This window comes from Sander lucioperca, chromosome 14, assembly GCF_008315115.2.
Source record: "Sander lucioperca isolate FBNREF2018 chromosome 14, SLUC_FBN_1.2, whole genome shotgun sequence".
Taxonomy (NCBI): Eukaryota; Metazoa; Chordata; class Actinopteri; order Perciformes; family Percidae; genus Sander; species Sander lucioperca.
In genome coordinates, this window is record NC_050186.1 from 8815902 (window position 1) to 8841454 (window position 25553).

The 25553-nt window shown below is 41.2% G+C and overlaps 3 protein-coding genes and 1 long non-coding RNA gene across 5 annotated transcripts in view; 1 reads left to right on the forward strand and 3 right to left on the reverse strand.

The window, feature by feature from the left end:
- Positions 1-25553, reverse strand: part of LOC116066775 — a 197521-nt gene that overhangs the window by 157523 nt on the left and 14445 nt on the right. The window lies entirely within an intron of this gene.
- The window catches only part of LOC116041352, a 35776-nt gene continuing 14640 nt past the window's right edge, over positions 4418-25553 (reverse strand). Inside the window, exons 2-5 of the mRNA XM_035991882.1 lie at positions 22364-22517; positions 10000-10095; positions 7382-7476; positions 4418-5047 (exon numbers count right to left, since the gene is read on the reverse strand). Coding sequence (XP_035847775.1) covers positions 4988-5047; positions 7382-7476; positions 10000-10095; positions 22364-22517 — 405 coding nt within the window. The 3' untranslated portion in view covers positions 4418-4987. The remainder of the gene's footprint in view (positions 5048-7381; positions 7477-9999; positions 10096-22363; positions 22518-25553) is intronic.
- On the forward strand, positions 14758-17699 carry LOC116065615. The gene is made up of 2 exons (XR_004895119.1): positions 14758-17141; positions 17172-17699. It is a non-coding gene; the product is annotated as an uncharacterized LOC116065615 (long non-coding RNA).
- Positions 17949-18948, reverse strand: LOC116065611. Its single transcript, XM_031321147.2, has 2 exons — positions 18387-18948; positions 17949-18320 (listed from the first exon to the last, which is right to left on the reverse strand). The coding sequence occupies exons 1-2, from the start codon at positions 18943-18945 to the stop codon at positions 18073-18075; spliced, it is 807 nt and encodes a 268-aa protein (XP_031177007.1). The 5' UTR covers positions 18946-18948; the 3' UTR covers positions 17949-18072.

Below are 25553 nucleotides of genomic sequence, written 5' to 3' on the forward strand. Positions count from 1 at the left end.
CTCCGACTGCCCTGTCTCTGACTGTCCTGTCTCTGACTGTCCTGTCTCCGACTGTCCTGTCTCTAACTCTGACTGTCCTGTCTCTAACTCTGACTGTCCTGTCTCTAACTCTGACTGTCCTGTCTCTGACTGTCCTGTCTCTAACTCTGACTGTCCTGTCTCTGACTGTCCTGTCTCTGACTGAACACGTCAGGTCAGCCAAAACCCTAACCCTGGCTTTTTTAATAACATGGTAACATGTGAATATTGTTCTTTAAATTTTTTTGTATAACTTTGAGAACTTGTATCTTGTAATATTAATGATCAATAAAACATATGTTATAATAACAGCATAAAAATATGAAACTAGCAGAAATATTCATTTCATTTATTATACAGGAAAATTTAAAAGCAACAATTAAGTTACAATAAACGGGCCTGACTCCGTTTAAAAACTGGTTTACAGCAGGGTCCTGTTCTGCAGCAACATTGAACAATGAACACAATATCGGCACATTTATACATTTATACATTTATACATTTATACAGGACATTATTACTGACTAGACAGATGCAAACATATAAAACATTAAATACAGAAAAACAAGACTAAAAACAATACATGAACAATCAGTGTGTGCAGGGATGACTATCAAGAAGAAACAGTTTATATGAGTTTTTGAAATATGTGATGGATGATAATGTTTGAATGTGATGGGGAATGTCATTCCAAATGTTGGTGTAAATATAGAAAAAGGATTTCTGACCGTAGTAGTTCTTGTATGGAGGAACTGGAGCGAGAGCCTGTGAGACTGACCTAGTGAGGCGTACTGGTCTCATGTTGTGTGTCAGAAGAAGAACTGTGAGTGGTGGTAAAGAGATATTTTGAATCTGAAAATAAAATGCAATATCATGGCTGTTTATGTAGTTCTGGTAAGTCAAAGCATTTGTGCGTGTGAGCGCACTGCAATGATGAGACCACTTTGGAAGATGACTGTGGATCTTAAGAGCTCGGTAGTATAGTGGTGCTGTTGGTTCAGTAATGTCCTTAGTGGTAAGAGACCAGATAGGAAGACAGTAGGACCTTGTTGAAAACACAATGGCATGTAGGCAGGTTTCAGAAACAGAGAAGGAAAGATATGATCTAATCTGGTTATACACATAGAGTTTCTGATTCAACTTTTTTGTTAAAAACATTAAAACTACCAAATGAAAATAAAACTATTTCAAATGTAGATTTTGTATTTAATAAAACATATCAGATGTTACTTTAAAACAAGACAAACTCTTCCCAGTTGGTAGAGCGTGGGCCCATATAGAGAGGTTCACCCTACCAGCTACATTCATTATCTGGCTTTTTAATAACTAGTTTTATTGTTTTATCATCTTAAAGTTTCCCATCATGCATCACTCCCCGGAGATCTCTCTCCTTTCTGTTACTATTATTATTATTAGTATTAATATTTTTAATCAAAACATTCCTTTCCCTTTTAGAAGGCAGTGAGGGGGGGGGGGGGGGTAATATGTGAGTATTGTTCTTTTACATGTTTGTGTATGATTTTGGGAACTTGTAATTTCTAATGTTAATGCTCAATAACATTTTAAAATACTTTATATATAACAGCATAAAAATATGAAACTAGCAGAAATATGTTAAAAACAATAAAACTACCAAATGAAGATAAAATAACTGACAAAACTGCTTAAATTTGAGATTGTGTATTTAATGAAACATGGCAGATGTTACAGATGTTACATTAAAACAAGACAAACTCAATCTAACTTCACAGAATCAGATACAGGGTTATTTATGGATAAGTAAGGATTTAAAATCAAACTTTATTCCTTATTTGTTACACAAAGTACAATGTAGTGAAGCTGTATTACTGGATTTAAGCCATCCTAGTATTAGGACCAGGGGATATATATATATATATATATATATATATATATATATATATATATATATACAGCATCCTAGTTTTAGGAGCAGTGGTCGGTGTATACATAAAGAAACAAACATGAACATGAATTAAACAATAAAACCAGAAACAAAACAGCTGTTTAACATATGAACAAAAGAGGCAATAAGTCTATAGTAGGTTATGTATTGTAGGATTAAGAAAGCACTTTCATATAGTGTACTTTTAATGTAGTGTTACAGCAGCCGAGCCCAAACATTAAACTACTGATTACATTAAAAGACCAAAACAATATAAACAGAGAATAAAACCAGAGATGTGAGTGTAATAAGAGCTGAATATCTCTGCTGCAGTGACATGAATATAAAGTCCAGCTCCAGGACCAGACTCTACATGAATATAAAGTCCAGCTCCAGGACCAGACTCTACATGAATATAAAGTCCAGCTCCAGGACCAGACTCTACATGAATATAAAGTCCAACTCCAGGACCAGACTCTACATGAATATAAAGTCCAGCTCCAGGACCAGACTCTACATGAATATAAAGTCCAACTCCAGGACCAGACTCTACATGAATATAAAGTCCAGCTCCAGGACCAGACTCTACATGAATATAAAGTCCAACTCCAGGACCAGACTCTACATGAATATAAAGTCCAACTCCAGGACCAGACTCTACATGAATATAAAGTCCAACTCCAGGACCAGACTCTACATGAATATAAAGTCCAGCTCCAGGACCAGACTCTACATGAATATAAAGTCCAGCTCCAGGACCAGACTCTACATGAATATAAAGTCCAGCTCCAGGACCAGACTCTACATGAATATAAAGTCCAGCTCCAGGACCAGACTCTACATGAATATAAAGTCCAACTCCAGGACCAGACTCTACAGGAATATAAAGTCCAGCTCCAGGACCAGACTCTACATGAATATAAAGTCCAACTCCAGGACCAGACTCTACATGAATATAAAGTCCAGCTCCAGGACCAGACTCTACATGAATATAAAGTCCAACTCCAGGACCAGACTCTACATGAATATAAAGTCCAGCTCCAGGACCAGACTCTACATGAATATAAAGTCCAGCTCCAGGACCAGACTCTACATGAATATAAAGTCCAGCTCCAGGACCAGACTCTACATGAATATAAAGTCCAGCTCCAGGACCAGACTCTACATGAATATAAAGTCCAACTACAGGACCAGATTCTACATGAATATAAAGTCCAACTCCAGGACCAGATTCTACATGAATATAAAGTCCAGCTCCAGAGAGAGCTTAAAGGAGCCCGCCGCCATCTTGTGACGGGAGTGTGTAACATCAAGACTGTAAACAACCAAAACTAATCATTCTCTAAAAACTTAATTTAATGAACACAAGAAGTTCAGCAATGTGTAACATGATGTGGATATATAAAATATATATTTTTAGGCTTTTAAATGCTAAGTTGTCACAGGCAGAAAGTTTACACACACATTTACGTCATGTAGGCTAAATAAGATATACAGTCTACACACACACACACACACACACACACACTTATTATAATTTTAATAACATAATTAAACAATCCTTTCTTCAAGCTGCAGTGTGCATGTTCACTAGGGTTGTAAAAAATAATTGATACACTTGAGTATCACGATATTTTATTTTACAAAACTGTATCGATTTTCAAAAACGCAATATCAATTTGTTTTTTCTTCTTTTTTATTGTGTTATGTGTTGGATGTACCCCGTGTAGGAATAGTGAGAGCATTTTTTTTTTATTGACATAGACAGATGTCTTTTCTTTTTTCAGCCTGCAGATAATGTGTTATGTATTGTGACGGGGCGATGTATTTTCTCATAATTATTTTACTACTTGAGCATATAAACATTTGCTGTGAACTACAATCCCAAACTGGCAGTTTGATTTTCTGTGTACTGAATTGTTTACATAAACTAAACTTCTTTGACTTTTATGCACATCATGTCTTTTTTTAAATATTAGTTTTTCTAAAATTATACTTTTAAAAAATCCCAATATATCGCCTTATGCACAGTATTGAAATATATTGCAATATATTGAATCCATCGTATCGTGATACGTATCGTATGACCAGATTTTTGCCAATACACAGCCCTAATGTTCACTGTTCTGTGAAGTCTTTGAGTTCTTCCTTCATCTTCTTCAAGTCATCGATGACTTTCTGACAGAGATCAGCTGACTGGATGATGGAGTCTCTTAACTTTCTGTCTTCTTCAGGGGACGCTGTGACTCTGAAGACTTTCCACATATCAGACATTACTCTGTCACTTCTTCCAGGGATAGACACTATCCTCTGAAACTCCTCCACTACTTTAAGAGTCCACTGAAACTCCTCCATGTCTGTCAGAGTGTTTCCAGCCTGAACTTCAGCTGATCTTTGCTCCAACTTCTCACACATCGTCTTTATTTCTTCCAGGGTGTTCTTCAGAGGTTCAACGATCTCCATGAAGTATTTCGCCAGCTCTTCTACTTTCTTTACACTTTCACTCTCTGATCTCCATTTTGTTAGATTTGCACCAGCAACACAAATGGCTAATGCTGCTGCTATTGTTCCTACTGCTGCTATTACTGCTGCCCCTCCTGCTGCTGCTGCTGCAGCTGCTGCTGCTACTACGGCTGCTGCTGCTGCCCTTGCTGATAATGCTCTTGCCCCTCCTGTTACTGCTGCTGCTACTACTGCTGCTGCTACTGCTAGTGCTAGTGCTGTTGATTCTGCTGCTGCTAGTGCTGCTGTGCCTGCAAGTAAGCCAAACGGCATGCCGAGGGGTGCGACTCCTAGTGCACCAGCTCCTGCTCTTCTGACTTCATCTGTTCTCTCCTGCGTCTTTCTGACTTTATCAGGGATCTCCATAAACTTTCTAACAATCTGTCTCATCTTTGGTTCTCTGCTGTCAAACTCTCTGATAAGTGAAGCTGCAAGTTCTTTGGGTTTGTTCATTAATTCAGACAGATCAGGAGGAGGAGGAGGCAGTTCTTTACTCTGTCTTCTTGTTGGTGTTGAAGCCATCTTCAGGTCTCTTGGTCCTCCTGAAGAGTTGAGATCTCCTCTTCAGAGTGATGAAGAAGCTGATTTTAAATCAAACTGTGATCTGATGTGATCAGAAAGGTTCTGGAGACAGGAAGAGACACACATCATCAGAATAAACACCCCCCCCCCAGCTGTCTCCTCCAGCTCCTCTCAGCTGCTGCTGGGGAGGAAACTCCAGATCACCTTAGATTTCTGACATTTAAAAACTCACTATTCCTTTCAGATTAAAAGAAAACTGAGTTAGAGCAGCAGAGGAAACTCACCTCAGACAACATCAATAAACAATACTCATCTGATATTCAATAATAGTCACAATAAAGATCTTCTAGTTCAGGGATAAACTAAATTTCACTACGGGCCACACTGGAAAAAAGGGAATCACATCAAGTTTATCTGACATGCTTTTATTTCATCAAAAAAGTCAAAAATCTTTGACTTAATTATTGCATGTCTCATATAGTCTTCTCACTTCCACATGAAGCCCAAAAAGTTCCATAGCCATCCTAGAATTTAGCAAATTCTTCTTTTCTTTTTTTGTAATATTTGGGTTATTTGTCAGGGGATTCAAAAAGGTCAGAAAAAGTATTGTCCACTGTATAGAACATTATTCTAATGAAATGAGTGGGCTAAAGTCAGTCACACCTCGACTTTCTTCCACATAACGCACATTTTGTTCCTATAATTATAAATACAGGCCTATAGTTCCTGCACATTTTAGTTTTTCTGAATTGTGTGAAATGGTTAATAAAAATATACAAAACCATCATGTGGTCACCTGTCACCAAGGTGAATTGGTTTAGTCTTGACTTCTGAGTGACAGTGTTGGGGGGGGGGGGTGATTTTGGAGGGCCAAATAATCCCAGAGATGGACAGGAAAAGGTCAAAGCCATCAGGTGACCAATTTAGAAAATAAAGAAAAGAAGAAGAGGATAAAGGATCAAAAGATGAAGGTATGTAACTATGATCTCTCTGTATGATTATGATATCCATGTCATGAATGAAGGGCTCATGTAGAACTCTTACCTTTGTTAGCCTTTTTACTATGATGCTTGCTATGCTGATACAACAATAATTTGGTTTTAACTCAACAAACACGAGATCTAATTTCACCATAATATTGTGCTTTGCAACAAAACTGTTACAAGTTCAGTATTTATGTATGTGTGTGTGTGTGTGTATGTTTGTCTGAGTTTGTGAGTCTGTGTGTGTTTGAGTGAGTGTGTGTGTGTCTGTGTGTGTGTGTGTGTGTGTCTGTGTGTGTGTGTTTGTCTGAGTTTGTGAGTCTGTGTGTTTGAGTGAGTGAGTGTGTGTGTGTGTGTGTGTGTGTGTGTGTGTGTGTGTGTGTGTGTGTGTGTGTGTGTGTTCTTACCTGTGTGTCTGTCAGCTGTGTGAGGTGGTGCAGGTGAAGCAGCTACTGAGCGTGCTCAGTCTGTCTCTTAGCTTTCAGTCCTCTGAGTTGTTTCTCTGAAATCACATTTCAACGAGCCAAATCTGATTGGCAGTAATGTTTAGAGGAGACTTGGGACGCCCCACAGCTGACTGCCTGTATTTCCACCATGAAGACTCTGACTGGCTCTGTACCATCAAACCAGTCCTACTGCCTAAAGTTGGGAGGAACCATTCAGCATCACAGGAATGATGATTGGTGGGGACATAACAGGTAGATGCTCAGTCTAGGAACTAGTCCTGTGTTTGTCACAAGGTTCACCCAGGTGTGCCAGCTGCCAGAAATAGGTCAGGGAGGGGGGGGGGGGGTCTCTAAAGGCCCAAACGCTCTGAAAGTGATAATTGACGCCTCATCTGATGTATGAATGTGTAAACATTCTCAGGTAAAACCACCCATGTTTCAGCACTGCAGTAGTAACCCTAGTACTTTCTTACACCTGGTTGCCAATACACCAGATGTTGTTATTATCAATGAGGAGTCCAGTGAGGTGGACATTTTGGAGGCAGGCTGCTCCATTGATTCCAGCATGGAGGAGTCTTTCTACACCAAGGTAGTTAAATACCAACCACTCCTAAACACCATCTCAGAGCTGGGCTATAGGTGCACACTACCCCTTTTCATATTTGGTATCCTAGGACACACACACAGGTTGGTAGTAAGAGGGCTGCAACAACTTGGGATGGCCAAAAAGAGGCTAAACAGCTGGCAAAGTACTGTGCCATATCTGATATTATTGGCAGCCACCACATATGGCGGAGACGCTGCTACTAATACCCTTAAGAACTGAGTATTGTGCTTGTTAAGTGATATTGTGAAGACCTGCTGCATGCTACTGGTCCATGAGTTTGCATATGTATTGTACTGCATCTGTAATATTTGTGTCCTTTTACCATTTTTCTTTATGTGGACATTATTAAATGGTTAAAATGTGAGTGTGTGTGTGTGTGTGTGTGTGTGTGTGTTCTTACCTGTGTGTCTGTCAGCTGTGTGAGGTGGTGCAGGTGAAGCAGCAACTGAGCGTGCTCAGTCTGTCTCTTAGCTTTCAATCCTCTGAGTCGTTTCTCTGAAATCACATTTCAACGAGCTAAATGTGATTGGCAGTAAGGTTTAGAGGAGATGTGGGACGTCCCACTGCTGCTCTGCCTGTATTTCCACCATGAAACCTCTGACTGGCTCTGTACCATCAAACCAGTCCTACTGCCTAAAGTTGGGAGGAACCATTCAGCTTGGGATGGGCAAGAAGAGGCTAAACAGCTGGCAAAGTACTGTGCCATATCTGCTATTGTTGGCAGCCGCCACATATGGCGTAGACGCTGCTACTTACACCCTTAAGAACTGAGTATTGTGCTACTAATACCCTTAAGAACTGAATATTGTGCTACTAATACCCTTAAGAACTGAGTATTGTGCTACTTATACCCTTAAGAACTGAGTATTGTGCTACTAATACCCTTAAGAACTGAGTATTGTGCTTGTTAAGTGATATTGTGAAGACCTGCTGCATGTCACTGGTCCATGAGTTTGCATATGTATTGCACTGCATCTGTAATATTTGTGTCCTTTTACCATTTTTCTTTATGTGGACATTATTAAATGGTTAAAATGTGTGTGTGTGTGTTCTTACCTGTTTGTCTGTCAGCTGTGTGAGGTGGTGCAGATGAAGAAGCTACTGAGCGTGCTCAGTCTGTCTCTTAGCTTTCAGTCCTCTGAGTCGTTTCTCTGAAATCACATGACCAGAGAAACCTGTCAAACAGGGGATCCACTGTATAGAACAATACTCTAATGGAATTAGTGGGCTAAAGTCAGTCACACCCCGACTTTCTTCCAAATAACTCACATTTCATTAATAATACAGTTTTTCTTGATTGCTTTGACCTGCTTAAAGAAACTGGGATCCACTCAGTTTTCATCATCACTGTCTCAGCAGAGCAGAAGACACCTCTTGCAAATATATTAACCCTTTCTCATTGGATTGACACATTTCCCACCCTTTAGCAGAACAGTTAACAAGGATGTCATTCAAGCAGTCTAAACTCCATTGTTTTAGCTATGGTAACCAAACAGAAACCATTTGTTCCTAACTATTAGAAACTACCTCCATCAGTATGACATCACTGAAGCACCTGTTGGACTCTCCTTCACACAAATCTTCAACTAGCAGTCAGTCTGCAGGGTTAGACCATGTGGTCCTATAGATCAGTCTGCAGGGTTAGACCATGTGGTCCTATAGATCAGTCTGCAGGGTTAGACCATGTGGTCCCATAGATCAGTCTGCAGGGTTAGACCATGTGGTCCCATAGATCAGTCTGCAGGGTTAGACCATGTGGTCCCATAGATCAGTCTGCAGGCCTTAAAGGTTCAGCGTCTGTGTTGTTCTTTGCCAACATGGATGGAAGAGACTGAGTATCAATAGTGGCTATTTCTTATACTCTACAGTTATAGATGTTTATACTTTACTGTAATAGATTTTATTTTTATTTTCTTAATTTATTATACTCTAATAGATTTTATTTTGGTTTACATGTATTTTGTGTAATATTTACATTATTTCAGTTTTCAGCCACAGTTTGAAAATAAGAATCAATGGAATCAATAACATTTGCATCAAAGCATTTCTGATTCTGGATCCAATTCTCTGCAAGAAGACAAATTTGACAACAAATGTCACTGACATGAAAGCTACGTAGAGTAATAGGCTACAGTGACAAGCACTGGCACTGATTCCCACTGAGTGAGAGTGTATTTAGTATGTTGGTGTCCACTGTGTAATGGTTGATTGGAAGAGCTCAGACACGTGTTTGCAAGTTGTGTTGTTTGAAGGCAAAATTGTCTTTTGTTGCATATTTTAAATGTTTTGGCACGGTTAGAGCCTTTTGCAAACATAATGTGTCATTTAGACCATGAGTGCCTCTGTTTGGGTCTGTGTGTTAACTGGTTTGAAAGATGTGGAGTTTGAGTTGACTGCTGTGTCAAAGCAATCAAGAAAAACTGTAATATAAATAAGGACATATAGTTCCTGCATGTTTTAGTTTTTCTGAATTGTGTGAAATGGCTAATAAAAATAAGTAATACAAAACCATCATGTGGTCACCTGTCACCAAGGTGAATTGGTTTAGTCTTGACTTCTGAGTGACAGTGTTGGGGGGGGGGGGGGGGGGGGGATTTTGGAGGGCCAAATAATCCCAGAGATGGGCAGGAAAAGGTCAAAGCCATCAGGTGACCAATTTAGAAAAAGAAGAAAAGAAGAAGAGGAGAAAGGATCAAAAGATGAAGGTATGTAACTATGATCTCTCTGTATGATTATGGTATCCATGTCATGAATGAAGGGCTCATGTAGAACTCTTACCTTTGTTAGCCTTTTTGCTATGATGCTTGCTATGCTTATACAACAATAATTTGGTTTTAACTCAACAAACACGAGATCTAATTTCACCATAATATTGTGCTTGGCAACAAAACTGTTACAAGTTCCGTATTTATGTATGTGTGTGTGTGTGTATATGTGTGTTTCTGTGTGTGTGTGTGTCTGAGTTTGTGAGTCTATGTGTGTCTGTGTGTGTGTGTGTGTGTGTGTGTGTGTTCTTACCTGTGTGTCTGTCAGCTGTGTGAGGGTGGTCCAGGTGAAGCAGCAACTGAGCGTGCTCAGTCTGTCTCTTAGCTTTCAGTCCTCTGAGTCGTTTCTCTGAAATCACATTTCAACAAGCCAAATCTGATTGGCAGTAATGTTTAGAGGAGACTTGGGACGTCCCACAGCTGACTGCCTGTATTTCCACCATGAAGACTCTGACTGGCTCTGTACCATCAAACCAGTCCTACTGCCTAAAGTTGGGAGGAACCATTCAGCATCACAGGAATGATGATTGGTGGGGACATAACAGGTAGATGATCAGTCTAGGAACTAGTTCTGTGTTTGTCACAAGGTTCACCCAGGTGTGCCAGCTGCCAGAAATAGGTCGGAGGGGGGGGGGGGGGGTCTCTAAAGGCCCAAATGCTCTGAAAGTGATAATTGACGCCTCATCTGATGTATGAATGTGTAAACATTCTCAGGTAAAACCACCCATGTGTCAGCACTGCAGTAGTAACCCTAGTACTTTCTTACACCTGGTTGCCAATACACCAGATGTTGTTATTATCAATGAGGAGTCCAGTGAGGTGGACATTTTGGAGGCAGGCTGCTCCTTTGATTCCAGCATGGAGGAGTCTTTCTACACCAAGGTAGTTAAATACTAACCACTCCTAAACACCATCTCAGAGCTGGGCTATAGGTGCACACTACCCCTTTTCATATTTGGTATCCTAGGACACACACACAGGTTGGTAGTAAGAGGGCTGCAACAACTTGGGATGGCCAAAAAGAGGCTAAACAGCTGGCAAAGTACTGTGCCATATCTGATATTATTGGCAGCCACCACATATGACGGAGACGCTGCTACTAATACCCTTAAGAACTGAGTAGTATGCTACTAACACCCTTAAGAACTGAGTATTGTGCTACTTACACCCTTAATAACTGAGTATTGTGCTACTAATACCCTTAAAAACTGAGTAGTATGCTACTAACACCCTTAAGAACTGAGTATTGTGCTACTAATACCCTTAAAAACTGAGTAGTATGCTACTAACACCCTTAAGAACTGAGTATTGTGCTACTAATACCCTTAAGAACTGAGTATTGTGCTACTTATACCCTTAAGAACTGAGTATTTTGCTACTTATACCCTTAAGAACTGAGTATTGTGCTTGTTAAGTGATATTGTGAAGACCTGCTGCATGCTACTGGTCCATGAGTTTGCATATGTATTGTACTGCATCTGTAATATTTGTGTCCTTTTACCATTTTTCTTTATGTGGACATTATTAAATGGTTAAAATGTGAGTGTGTGTGTGTGTGTGTGTGTGTGCGTGTGTGTGTGTGTGTGTCTGTGTGTGTGTGTGTGTGTGTGTGTGTGTGTGTGTGTGTGTGTATGTGTGTGTGTGTGTGTGTGTGTGTTTTTGTTCTTACCTGTGTGTCTGTCAGCTGTCAGTTCCTGATTACTGATTGGCAGTAATGTTTAGAGGAGACTTGGGACGTCCCGCAGCTGCTCTGCCTGTATTTCCACCATGAAGACTCTGACTGGCTCTGTACCATCAAACCAGTCCTACTGCCTAAAGTTGGGAGGAACCATTCAGCATCACAGGAATGATGATTGATGTGGACATAACAGGTAGATGCTCAGTCTAGGAACTAGTTCTGTGTTTGTCACAAGACTCACCCAGGTGTGCCAGCTGCCAGAAATAGTTCTGGGGTGTCTCTAAAGGCCCAAACACTCTGAAAGTGATAACTGACCCCTCATCTGATGCTTCTATTATGTACTGCAGGCATCAGATCTGAACACCACAGAAGCAGCAATATGTTAGAAATGGTTTATTTTGGCAAATGGTTAGTATGTTACAGACCCCCTATCAGTCTTTTCATCACTAAACAGATGATAGATGTTTTTGTTTTTTTGCAGTGACAGCGCAGGTCACTAGAACATTATAAATATGGAGTTATATGTAGTTATAGTGCTTTGAGCGCCTTGTGCTTTCACACCTCAAAGACCTCACCGACCCCCTCCTGGACCCCCTGCAGTTTGCCTACAGAGCCAATAGGTCTGTAGATGATGCAGTCAACCTGGCCCTCCACTACATCCTCCGGCACCTGGACTCTGCAGGAACCTATGCCAGGCTCCTGTTTGTGGACTTCAGCTCTGTCTTTAACACCATTATCCCAGCTCTGCTCCAGGAAAAACTCTCCCAGCTAGGCGTGCCTGACTCCACCTGCAGGTGGATCACTGACTTCCTGTCTGACAGGAAGCAGCATGTGAAGCTGGGGAAACACGTCTCCGACTCAAAGACCATCAGCACCGGATCCCGCCAGGGCTGCGTTCTTTCTCCTCTGCTCTTCTATCCCTGTACACCAACAGCTGCACCTCCAGTCACCAGTACGTCAAGCTTCTGAAGTTTGCGGACGACACCTCCCTCATCGGACTCATCTCTGATGGAGACGAGTCCGCCTACAGGTGGGAGGCTGACCACCTGGTGACCTGGTGCAAGCAAAACAATCTAGAGCTCAATGCTCTAACGACAGTGGAGATGGTTGTGGACTTCAGGAAGAACCCAGCCCCACCTGCCCCCATCACCCTCTGTGGCTCCACAATTGACACTGTGGAGTCTTTCCACTTCCTGGGAACTACCATCTCCCAGGACCTCAAGTGGGAGCTGAACATCAGCTCCCTCGTCAAGAAAGCACAACAGAGGATGTACTTCCTGCGGCAGCTGAAGAAATTCAACCTGCCAAAGACAATGATGGTGCACTTCTACACAGCCATCATTGAGTCCATCCTCACATCCTCCATCACCATCTGGTACGCTGCTGCCACTGCCAAGGACAAGGGCAGACTGCAGCGTGTCATTCGGTCAGCTGAGAAGGTGATTGGCTGCAATCTGCTGCCGCTCCAGGACCTATACGCCACCAGGACTCTGAAGCGTGCTGGAAAGATTGTGGCTGACCCCTCCCACCCCGGACACAAGCTCTTTGAGCCACTCCCCTCTGGCAGGAGGATGAGGTCCATCAGGACCAAAACCTCACGCCACATAAACAGTTTTTTCCCCTCCGCCACTAGCCTTATTAACAAGGCCCGGAAACCACCCTGGCTCTTCATGCCACTGTTCTTTCTCTGCTGTAATGCTCTTTGCTCTTTATTTTTTATTTATATCTTTATTTTTAATTTAATACATAATGTGTACATATACTTATACTTATATTGTTTATACCTATACTTATATTGTTTAATATTCCATCTAGAGAATGTGTGACATGCACCAACAACACCAAACCAAATTCCTTGTATGTGTTAAAAAACGTACTTGGCAAATAAACCCTTTCTGATTCTGATTCTGATTCTGATTGTAATCGCAGTTTGAAAAACACTTTCCTGTCTTTTTAGTTTTTGCGCACAACTAGGTGGGCTAAAATCTAATGTGAATCTAAACTGATATGTAGCCTCGTGAGACCGTGCTGAGCTCGCGAGCTCCAGTTATCTACTCGCAGATCAGTCTGGCATCTTGAGACAGAGAAAATTTGGAGCCGTTCGCCAAACGACCGACCAATCAGCGTTGGTTCTGAGGCGGGTTTAGGTGTGACGCAACGAGAAGCGACTGTTTAGTCTAAACAACATGGTGGATGAGGTGAGCATAGCTATCGCGCAAGTTTTATCCAAATTAGAAAGTATTCATTGAAAGAAGAGCAAAAAACAGCACTGGCACATGTAGAATGAGATTTAGGAGTAAAGAAGAGTACTTGTCGTTAACTTTAATTTAATTGAAAACTTAACACAGATTGAGTGAAATCAGCCACAGCAGTCAATGTAGGGGTAATATTAACGACGAGTTAAAACCTGTTATAACGTTAACGTTACTAAATGTCTTATTTGAGGTCAAAAATCAATCAACTAAAAAAAAAATCAATCAACTAAAACAATGTTTGCTGTTCATAAATGCTGTTAATAGCTAGCTACTAATCACCAATAACTGACATCTCAGCCAGTCTGTTAACAGTTGCTAGGTAACGTAACTAGCTAGCTAGCTAGTTCACCACCTTTTCTGTATTTATAGTTAAAAAAAGAAGAGAAAAAATACTTTATCTACTCCTACTGACATGTGGAAAGTGATGCCAGCCTCCTGGGTCTCTTCGGTCCTTCTGCTAAAGCAGTTAGGTGCTGCACAGCTGATAACCATACTTGCTGCCTTAGGTGACAATTGTAAACAGTACCCTAGTAAGATGGCAGACAGTTATGCCATTTGTTATGACGTCATGTCATATCTATTGTTCTATATCTATGCTCAACACGGTCAACATGGTCAACATGGTCAACATGGTCAACATGGTCAACATGGTCAACATGGTCAACACGGTCAACATGGTCAACATGGTCAACATGGTCAACATGGTCAACATGGTCAACACGGTCAACATGGTCAACACGGTCAACGTAATGTACGTAAGTTCACTTAATGCAGGGAAGTTAGTTTATCTTAAGTTAACTCACATACATTTACACGTACAATACATGTGAGATAACTTAATGCACGTAAGTTATTGTGATGAAAGTAAGTAAACTTGATGTACGTAAGATACGCAAGTTAATGTGATGTACGTAAGATATGCAAGTTAATGTGATGTATGTAACTTACGTTACGTTACTTAAGTTAAGGTGATGTACACAAAGTTACACAAGTTAACACTATGTACGTAAGCTTAATGTGCACAAGTTAAATAATTCCTAGCAAGTTGAAAAAAGACATTTACATCCACATGCCCGAGAGGCAAAATGACCATGAACCCTGAAATCCCTACTGACACTGATTAACATGTTTCTTTCAGACTGGGGACTCTGGAACGATGCGGCCTGTAATGACCAGAAGCCGTACGTGTGTCAAGTACCTGTCTAGTAGTTCAGAGAGAACCTGAAGAGCAGCAGTTGGACCAGCCGGCTTCAACTGTAACCACTGCAAGCTTTTACATTTACTGCAATAAATATTCAGCATCAGACAACATGTTGATGGTTCCTGGTTCTTTTCCTGTTTGTCACTGCCAGTGATCCATCTGTCCTGATGTGATAGGGATGTCCATTAATTACTGACATTTTCTGATGAAGGTTAGCCTACTTTAAGCAATGATAAACTAGAGCAGTGCTTCTCAATCTTTTTTCAATAATGTACCCCCTATCAATTTATTTCTCAGCCAAGTACCCCCTGACCGGCCCCAAACATTTGAGATAAAAATAAAGCCTATGACTACGATATAGTGATGTCATCAGCATGAGATTTATTAAACATTGTAAATAAAAACATCTGCAAAAAACAATGTAATAACCAATCATGCAGATCAAGTACTCCTTTACTGGCCCCAAACATGTTTGATAAAAAACTATATAAAATAACATATACATGTATGTCTATATATTATACATACCCGTATTATAGTGCCTGTATGTGACCTCAGACAGTGCGTTTCCCTTTTGCAAAAGAAGAGATGTGGAAGTTACCAACAAAACAGACAGCGAAAGACATTTCCGACCGTCCTGCCAACCTGTACACATTTTAACATCAATGTACGCTGTAATGTTTTCTCACTCTAAAGTCACTGAAGCTGCTGCTGTTTACATCCTGTCGTCTCTGCAGCGGGGGGGCTGCTCCGTTCCCCCCGCGACTGACGCACACACTGGAGGCAGGAAAAACAAAACACAGCTGGCTAAACTATTTAAAAATGGTGGGTTTGTTCAGGACACCCCCCTCTGTCGCTTTCTCGTCACCTTTTGGGATCAGCTCAGCTCGCTTGGAACCTGGACTGAGGTGGTACTAAATAAAGTACCTGTTAGCAGGTACCAGGGACTTCTTATCATAATGGAAAACCAAAAAAGGCGAGTAGAGCAGGTAACATGTAATGGAAAAACACCATATGTATTTTAGGATCGACATTAAGAAAACACTTTCACAAAATCATCTAAACTATTGATGTCCAGACGGATTAATTATTAATAAACTGTAAAACAACATCAGGTTTATTTCCAGCTTATATAAACATCATCTCATTCTAATAAATCAGAACAAAGAGAGAAAATATTTCTGCATGATGCTGTTAGTACAAACTCTACACTTCCTGTTTCAAAATAAAAGCCCTCTGGACAGAATCCTTTAGTTTCTATCCAGGCTTTTATTGTGAAACATGTGCAGGGCCACCCCCCTCCCACGGTGCATCAGCTGCAGCTGCTGCCATCTGGTGGAGCTGCTACGTTACTACACGGCTCATCTATTCTCAGTTGGCATCACTTTATGTTTCAGAGATCATCAGACTGGTTTTCTCTGCTCTGGATCTGACAGAAAAATAATCATGTTTCAGACAGAATTATAAGCAGCAGCATGTTCAGAGAAAGTTAATATCATATTAATAACACGGAGGAGTTTCTTCAGATAAACAGGATCAGAGGATCATCTGATAATCATAATAATACATTTTATTTATGTAGCGCTTTTCATGGTACTCAAAGACACTTTACACTAAACTTTTTTTTAAAACAGATAAGCAATAAAACCAACACATAAAACAAGCTTTTTAGAAGCAATTAAAAATAATAAAAGCAGTAACTCTCAGGTGAGAAATGTCAGACTATTGGATGTAGACAGCTAATCTGAACAGGTGACTTATGATGAGTGTCCAGGTCAGTACAGTCACAGGTGTGTATGGGTAGAGAGTTCTAGAGGGAGGGGGCTGTAGGTGTGTATGGGTAGAGAGTTCTAGAGGGAGGGGGCTGTAGATGTGTATGGGTAGAGAGTTCTAGAGGGAGGGGCTGTAGATGTGTATGGGTAGAGAGTTCTAGAGGGAGGGGCTGTAGGTGTGTATGGGTAGAGAGTTCTAGAGGGAGGGGCTGTAGATGTGTATGGGTAGAGAGTTCTAGAGGGAGGGGCTGTAGATGTGTATGGGTAGAGAGTTCTAGAGGGAGGGGCTGTAGATGTGTATGGGTAGAGAGGACTAGAGGGAGGGGCTGTAGATGTGTATGGGTAGAGAGTTCTAGAGGGAGGGGCTGTAGATGTGTATGGGTAGAGAGTTCTAGAGGGAGGGGCTGTAGGTGTGTATGGGTAGAGAGTTCTAGAGGGAGGGGCTGTAGATGTGTATGGGTAGGGAGTTCTAGAGGGAGGGGCTGTAGAGTATGGGTAGAGGTAGAGGGGGGGCTGTAGTGTGTATGGGTAGAGAGTTCTAGAGGGAGGGGCTGTAGGTGTGTATGGGTAGAGAGTTCTAGAGGGAGGGGCTGTAGGTGTGTATGGGTAGAGAGTTCTAGAGGGAGGGGCTGTAGGTGTGTATGGGTAGAGAGTTCTAGAGGGAGGGGCTGTAGGTGTGTATGGGTAGAGAGTTCTAGAGGGAGGGGCTGTAGGTGTGTATGGGTAGAGAGTTCTAGAGGGAGGGGCTGTAGATGTGTATGGGTAGAGAGTTCTAGAGGGAGGGGCTGTAGATGTGTATGGGTAGAGAGGACTAGAGGGAGGGGGCTGTAGATGTGTATGGGTAGAGAGCTCCAGAGGGAGGGGGATGCAATGGTGAAAGTACCCCAAGTATGGCGCTCGGTCCTGAGTGGTGGGGAGAGGAGGTTTGCGTCACAGGAGCAGAAGTTACGGGTGTGGGGGGTTGTGGCAGAGGAGCAGGTCTGTGAGATAGGACGGAGCCTGGTTATGGAGGGCTTTGTGGGCGAGGAGGAGGACTTTAAACTGGATGCGTTGGGAAACAGGGAGCCAGTGGAGGTTCTGAAGGACGGGAGTTATGTGAAAGAAGGCAGTTCTGGTTATTTGGTTGATGTGGTTTTCAAAAGTGAGGTTTCTGTCGAAGATGACTCCCAGTAATGGATGTGTGGGGATGGAGACAGGGTGGAGAGGTTGACAATGTGACAAAGTTATGGCTGTTCTTTGTGAGGGATTTCGGGCCGATGAGCATCAAGTCAGATTTATTGTATTTGAGTTGGAGGAAGTTGGGTTAGATAGATAGGTTTAAATATTGATGAGGCAGTTGGTCAGGGTGGAGGATGTAGCTGTGGTGATGGATTTGGTAGAGATGTAGATCTGGACATCATCAGCGAAGCAGTGGAAGTGTTCACTGTTCTGTGAAGTCTTTGAGTTCTTCCTTCATCTTCTTCAAGTCATCGATGACTTCCTGACAGCAATCAGCTGATTGGATGATGGAGTCTGTTAACTTTCTGTCCTCTTCAGGGGACGCTGTGAGTGTGAAGACATTCCACATAGCAGACATTACTCCCTCACCTCTTCCCAGGATAGACACTACTGTAAGAGTCTGAAAGTCCTCCATGTCTGTCAGAGTCTTTTCAGCCTGAAGTTGAACTGATCTTGAACACGTCTTCGTTGTTTCGTCAGCTGATCTTTGCTCCAACTTCTTAAATGTCGTCTTTATTTCTTCAGCTGATCTTTGCTCCAACTTCTCACACGTCTTCTTTGTTTCTTCAGCTGATCTTTGCTCCAACTTCTTAAATGTCGTCTTTATTTCTTCCAGGTCATTCTTCAGCGGTTCAATAATCTCCATGAAGTCTTTCCACAGCTGTTTTACTTTATGTACACTTCCACTCTCTGATCTCCCTTTTGTTACATTTGCACCAGCAACTAAAATGGCTGATCCTGCTGCTATTCCTACTCCTATTGTTCCTACTGTTGCTATTACTGCTGCTGCTGCTGCTCCTGCTGCTTCTGTTCCTGCTGCTGCTACTGCTGCTCCGCCTGCAAGTAAGCCCAATGGCATACCAAGAGCTGTTCTTCTGACTTTATCTGTTCTCTCCTGCATCTTTCTGACTTTGGCTGCGATCTCCCTAAACTCTCTAACAATCTCTCTCATCCTGCGTTCACTGCTATCAAACTGTTTGATGAATGAAGCTGCATGTTTTTCACGTTTGTTCATTAATTCAGACAGATAAGGAGGTAATTCTCTGCTATCACTTCTTCTCAGGGTTGCAGCCATCTCCAGGTCTCCTGGTCCTCCTGAAGAGTTGAGATCTCCTCTTCAGAGTGATGAAGAAGCTGACTTTAAATCAAACTGTGATCTGATGTGATCAGAAAGGTTCTGGAGACAGGAAGAGACACACATCATCAGAATAAACACACACACACACACACACACACACACACACACACACACACACACACACACACACACACTGTTGTGCAGCAGCTGGGAGGAAACTCCAGATCACCTTAGATTTCTGACATTTAAAAACTCACTATTCCTTTCAGATTAAAAGAAAACTCTGAGTTAGAGCAGCAGAGGAAACTAACCTCAGACAACATCAACAATAATACCCATCTGATATTCTATATGTTTAATATTTAACTTTGGACTCCTGGACTGAGATCCTGGTTCATCCAGAGAGAGGAGAGGTAGTATTTATCTTACAGTCTCAGTAAAGTCACAACTCAAACTAAACTTTATTATATTAATGAGGTCTTCTCCTCAAAAGAGAAGAAACACTTTAAAATATGATCAGTACGGACAATACAGCAACATGACAACACACACATAATATATACATATATATATATATATATATATATATATATATATATACACATATACACATATATATATACATATATATATACACATATATATATACACATATATATATATATATATAAATATATATATATATATATATATATATATATATAAATATATATATTTATATATATATATATATATATATATATATATATATATATATAAATAATACAGTAAACAACACAGACAAAAGACAAGACAAGAAGAAACCTACAATAAGTCTCCAGAGAGCATTATTCACAGCTATGAAAATATAAAGTAAAGTTCCAGAGAGTTAATAAATATGTAACACAGTTCATATATAATCCTTCCAAAACTAATATTCTGTTTCTGATATGTGGAGAGTTTACAGCCTCTTCTTTAGAAACTGTGTTGGGTCAACGTGAACAAATACTGAACATCTAAGATCAGATATGATCGTTACATTATCATATCTCATCAGAACTCCTCCTCCCAGATGCCCACAGCTCTGTAATTAGGTAACACTATTACTACCAATAAGTCTATGATATTAGAGAATTTCAATAAGCATTTCGCTGAAGCCGGTCATGCTTTCCATCTGGCGGCCGGCCCCCCCCAACAAACTGCTCTACAAACCCCCGCAGCTACACGTCCACACCCCCCACCACACTTCTCCTTCACCCCAATCCTGACAGCTGATCTGCTGAGGGAGTTGCAAAATCTGGACCCATTCAAATCAGCTGGGCTAGACAACCTGCACCCCAATTTCCTAAAATCATTGGCAAATATTATTGCTTCCCCCATTAGCAACCTGTTTAACATACCTCTCGCATCTTCAGAAATTCCTGGAGATTGGAAATCCGTTGCAGTCATCCCTCTCTTCAAAGAAGGAGGAGACACCCCTGACCCAAACTGCTATAGACCCATATCTATCCTACCCTGTCTTTCGAAGGTCTTCGAAAGCTTGGTCAATAAACAGATTACCAACCATCTCGAATCCCACCTTGTCCTTTCCGCTGTGCAATCTGGCTTCCGTGCCGGTCATGGCTGTACCACAGCCACCCTCAAGGTCATAAACAACATCACAGCCGCATTACTGTGCAGCCGTCTACATTGATCTGTCCAAGGCCTTTGACTCAGTTAATCATCGTATTCTTAGCGACAGACTCAACAACGTTGGATTCTCTCATGACTGCCTTGCGTGGTTCAATAACTATTTTTCGGATAGGGTTTAAATCTGAGGGCCTGTTGTCTGGACCTATAGATGTCTCTATGGGGGTGCCACAAGGTTCAATTCTCGGGCCGACTCTTTTCTCTCTATACATCAATGATGTGGCTCTTGCTGTTGGTCACTTTCAAATCCACCTCTATGCAGACGACACCATCCTGTACACATCCGGCCCCTCATTGGATACTATGCTATTAAACCTCCAGGAGAGCGTCAATGCCATTCAGCACTTCTTCCGAAACCTCCAATTACTCTTAAACTCTGGCAAAACTAAATTCATGCTTTTCAATCGATCACTGCCCATCCCTGCCTATCCGATTAGCATCACCACGCTCGATGGGTTGGGATTAGAAAATGTGACAGTGTACAAATACTTAGGTGTCTGGCTAGACAGCTCCCTCTCCTTCCAGTAACACATAAACCACCTTCAATCTGAAGTTAAGTCTAGGATCGGTTTCCTATTCAGCAACAAGGCCTCCTTCACTTATGCTGCTAAACTCGCTTTGGTGAAAATGACAATCTTACCAATTCTCGATTTCGGTGATGTCTGAGCTCCTGTCCGATCACTGTACGTGCTCATTGTTCTCCATCAATTATGCTCTGTTTTTGCACACCCTTATTCCATTATCTCTGGTTCCCCACCGCATAGTTTGTACAGATGCACCTCTTCACCTGCACTGCTATCATATCTGTTTACTCTCTTTTGCACTATTCATCTGCCCTGGCATACCCAACTGTTATTCTTCCCAACTTTGTTGTCATACACTTTTTGTACATCTCCTGACCTACATCACTAACTAGACCACTATTTGCACTAACTGTATATTGACTCTTCATTCATTTCAACAGTTATATAAACTGTCCATTCATATATATTTGCATTAAAACTGATCTACATAATTAGACCACAATTTGCACTAACTGTATTTTGACTCTTTACTACATCTCAGATATAGAATGTCTATTCACGTATATTGTTATTACCATATCACTTTCACACATCCATTGACTTACTTATACCTCACCTTGCACCTGTTTTGTAATGCCTACTTAATCTGTATTTTAGGTAGCCTATTGTATTCTGTATTCCTGTATTGTAGTGAATGTGAAACTGTATGCTGTCCTGCACGCTTACTGCTTTTCTTGGCCAGGTCGCCGCTGCAAACGAGAACCTGTTCTCAACGGCCTTCCTGCTTAAATAAAGGTTAAATAAAAAATAAAAAATAAACATCACTGAATATATATTTAGTCTTCTGACCACAGTCAGCTCTTCATCAAGAGGTTTAGTGCAGGGGTGTCAAACTCATTTTGACTAAGGGTCACACTGGATAATGAGAATCACATCAGGGGCCAGACATGTGGGGTTTATTGACATGCTTTTATTTACTTATTGAAAAAGTCAAACATCTTTGACTGTATTATTGCATGTCTCACATAGTCTTATCACTTACAGTTTGGACCACATAAAGTCCCAAAAAAGTTCCTCAGCCATCATAGAAAAAGGGACAAGAACTTGGTGGGCCAAAATTTATTGTGACCCTTAATTGACATGCGGGCCAGATCAAAATCTGCAAGGGGCCATATTTGGCCCACGGGCCTTGAGTTTGACACATGTGGTTTAGTGGTTCTTACCTGTTAGTTGATGCAGGTACAGCAGCTCTGAGCTCTCAGTCTTCACCTCCACACGTCCTCTCTCAGTCTTCACCTCCACACGTCCTCTCTCAGTCTTCACCTCCACACGTCCTCTCTCAGTCTTCACCTCCACACGTCCTCTCTCAGTCTTCACCTCCACACGTCCTCTCTCAGTCTCAACTCAGTCTCTGAGTTGTTCCTCTGAAATCACATGACCAGAGAAACCTATCAAACTGCAGCAGCGTCTCACCCAAAGTAACTGATTAACTATTCACTGAGGGTTTCATAGAGATAAAGAACAATAAAGTTATCAACAGTCTGTGATGGCGGTTCTGTATGTAATACGATATTTGATGTGTGGGATGGTCGGTTTAATATTTAACTTTGGACTCCTGGACTGAGAAATCTTCTATTGAAGCTGTAAATTGATGTTGATTAACTCTGATCAGACCTGATCCTGGTTCATCCAGAGAGAGGAAAGGTAGTTCATGTCTTACAGTCTCAGTAAAGTCTTAAATATGTAACACGGTTCATATATAATCCGTCCAAAACTAATATTCTGTTTCCATCTGATATCTGGAGCGTTTAACAGCCTCTTCTTTAGAAACTGGGTTGGGTCAACGTGAACAAATACTGAACATCTAAGATCAGCTACGATTGTTACATCATCACATCACTGAATATATATTTAGTCTTCTGATGACAGTCACATCTTCATCAAGAGGTTTAGAGGTTCTTACCTGTTAGTTGATGCAGGTACAGCAGCTCTGAGTGCTCAGTCTTTGTGTCCGCACGTCCTCTCTCTGTCTGTCTGATCAGCATCCGTCCACCTGAGTTATTTCTCTGAAATCACATGACCAGAGCAACCAATCAGACTGCAGCAGCGTCTCACCTGTGAGGACTATAAAACTGTTGCTGCAGAAACAAGAGTTCAAAATATAAAAGGTTAGAAGTGTAGTCAAAGTCAGGTTGTCATCAAAAAGACCAAAAACTGTAAGCTAATAACATTCAAACAAAATGTAACAAAAATGATAAATGAGAAAAAAAGTTGAATTGAATGCCTTTATTGTCATTGTACTTTACAATACAGCAAAATTAAGAGCGCTACTCCACTAGGTGCATACAATAAATACAATAAATGACCTTACAGGACATATAAAACAGAATAAAAACAGTAAAAGGGCAATGATCAGATAAGTGCAGGAGGTGACAGTGAGTGACTGGGTTTGTCTAAATCTTATGTTTAGGGAAACTATTGCATTTGGGAAGAAGCTATTTTTAAATCTGGTGGTGCTGGATTGTATAGACCTGTAACGCCTACCAGAGGGTAACAATTGAAACAGGTGGTGGCCAGGATGAGTATCGTCCTTGATGGTGTTCTTGGCTCTTGAGAGAGTGCGGCTGAGTGCAATATCTGACAGGGAGGGGAGGGGGAAACCAATGATTCTTTCTGCAATCTTGATAATTCTCTGCAGAGCCTTTTTGTCTGCAGCGGAACACGCAGCAAACTACACAGGTGCAGTATGAAAGGATGCTCTCAATGGTGGATCTGTAAAAGGACACCAGCAGCTTCACATTCAGCTTGTGTTTCCTGAGTGTCTTCAGGAAGTGAAGGCGCTGCTGTGCTTTTTTGACTAACTGTTGTGGTGTTATTTGACCATGAGAAACAGTCTGTGATATGCGTGAAATATGTTAAATAGGACATTTAAAACGCGATTATATATATCAGAGATTTTCACATGTAATTTTTTGGAAGTTCAAGTCAAGTCTCAAGTCTTTTTCCACGAGTCCAAGTCAAGTCTCCAGTCTCTGTCCATCTGATCTGTCCCTAACACTGTATTGTTAAATCTTATGAATTCATAGCATGTCCTGTAGCTACCATCCATACAGTACAGTATCAAAATCAGTTGTAGGATGACTTTATGGGGTCTACTTAACACATCCCTCTAGCCCTCTGACCTGGTGAAATATTAACCTAAGTCTGTCACATCATATGGATACAACTATAAAGATACAATCTGCCTGTTCCCAGCATTAGCACAACACTTAGCGATGGTTAGCTTGTTACCTGTGACGATATATGCTAAATATAACGTCTCTTTCACATTATCCAGTGACTGACCTATCTGGGAGCGTTTTGAGATGCCTGATGAAGTTCATCGTTGTTGATCCGGCATCATTTATCTTTAACCACACACCTCACATGTAGCTGTTCTCTTACTGCCACTGTTTACCAAGTTATTGAAATTAAAACTAATGACAAAAGGCACAACTCCAGGAGAACTTGGTGTCACCATCGTCAATGCATTTTTTTTTATATGTGAGTGTGAGCATATAGGGCATAGAGCATGCATCACGTTGCACATTATGGCAAAGAGCAGGGGACACGCAGCTCGTCATGCGTTTCCCCAACGTATATGCACCAATAAAAGAAAAAAATAATATATGAATACATTTAGATTTAAAAAGCAATAATTGCATGAAAACAGGTTGTTGACGAGTCTCGAAGCTCAAGTCTGAGTCAAGTCTGAAGTCAGCTGTTTGTGCGACTTAAGTGCAACTCAAGTCCGAGTCTCAGACTTGAGTCCCCAGCTCTGATAAACTGTATATATACTTAAAAATAAACAAGTTTAGATGAAGTCTTGGTTTGAAAAATTTACATTTTAAAATAATTTTTAAAACTATAAAAATAACCCTGACTTTTCCCTCTTTTTTGTGATTATTTTTGGGTCTTTTTGCCTTTAATTGAGAGGAAAGCTGTAGACAGGAAAGGGGGATAGAGAGGAGAGACGACATGCAGCAAAGGGCCGCGGGATGGAATTGTACCCACGGCCGCTGGGGTAAGAACTGAGCCTTGGTACATGGGGCGCACGATCCACCAGGTGAGCTACCAGGGCACCCTGAGTTTTACTGGGCCTCCTGGTGGCAAACTGGCACTAAACACGAGTCTAGAATACAGAGTGCATTTGATTTCTGAAGGAACTGACTACTGGACTGCTAGATATTAAGTTAAGTACAGACTTTATTTGGGTTTTTGCTGCTTCTTGTACTTTTCTACTTTCTACTGCTGCTGTGTGTTCTTTGCTTGATTGGTTGTGTTAGGCATAATTTTAGAGGATTTTCTTAAAGTGAAACTAGTTAGTGTAAAGTGTGAATTTGGGGAGTGGAGGTTAACGACTCTCAGGTGCTT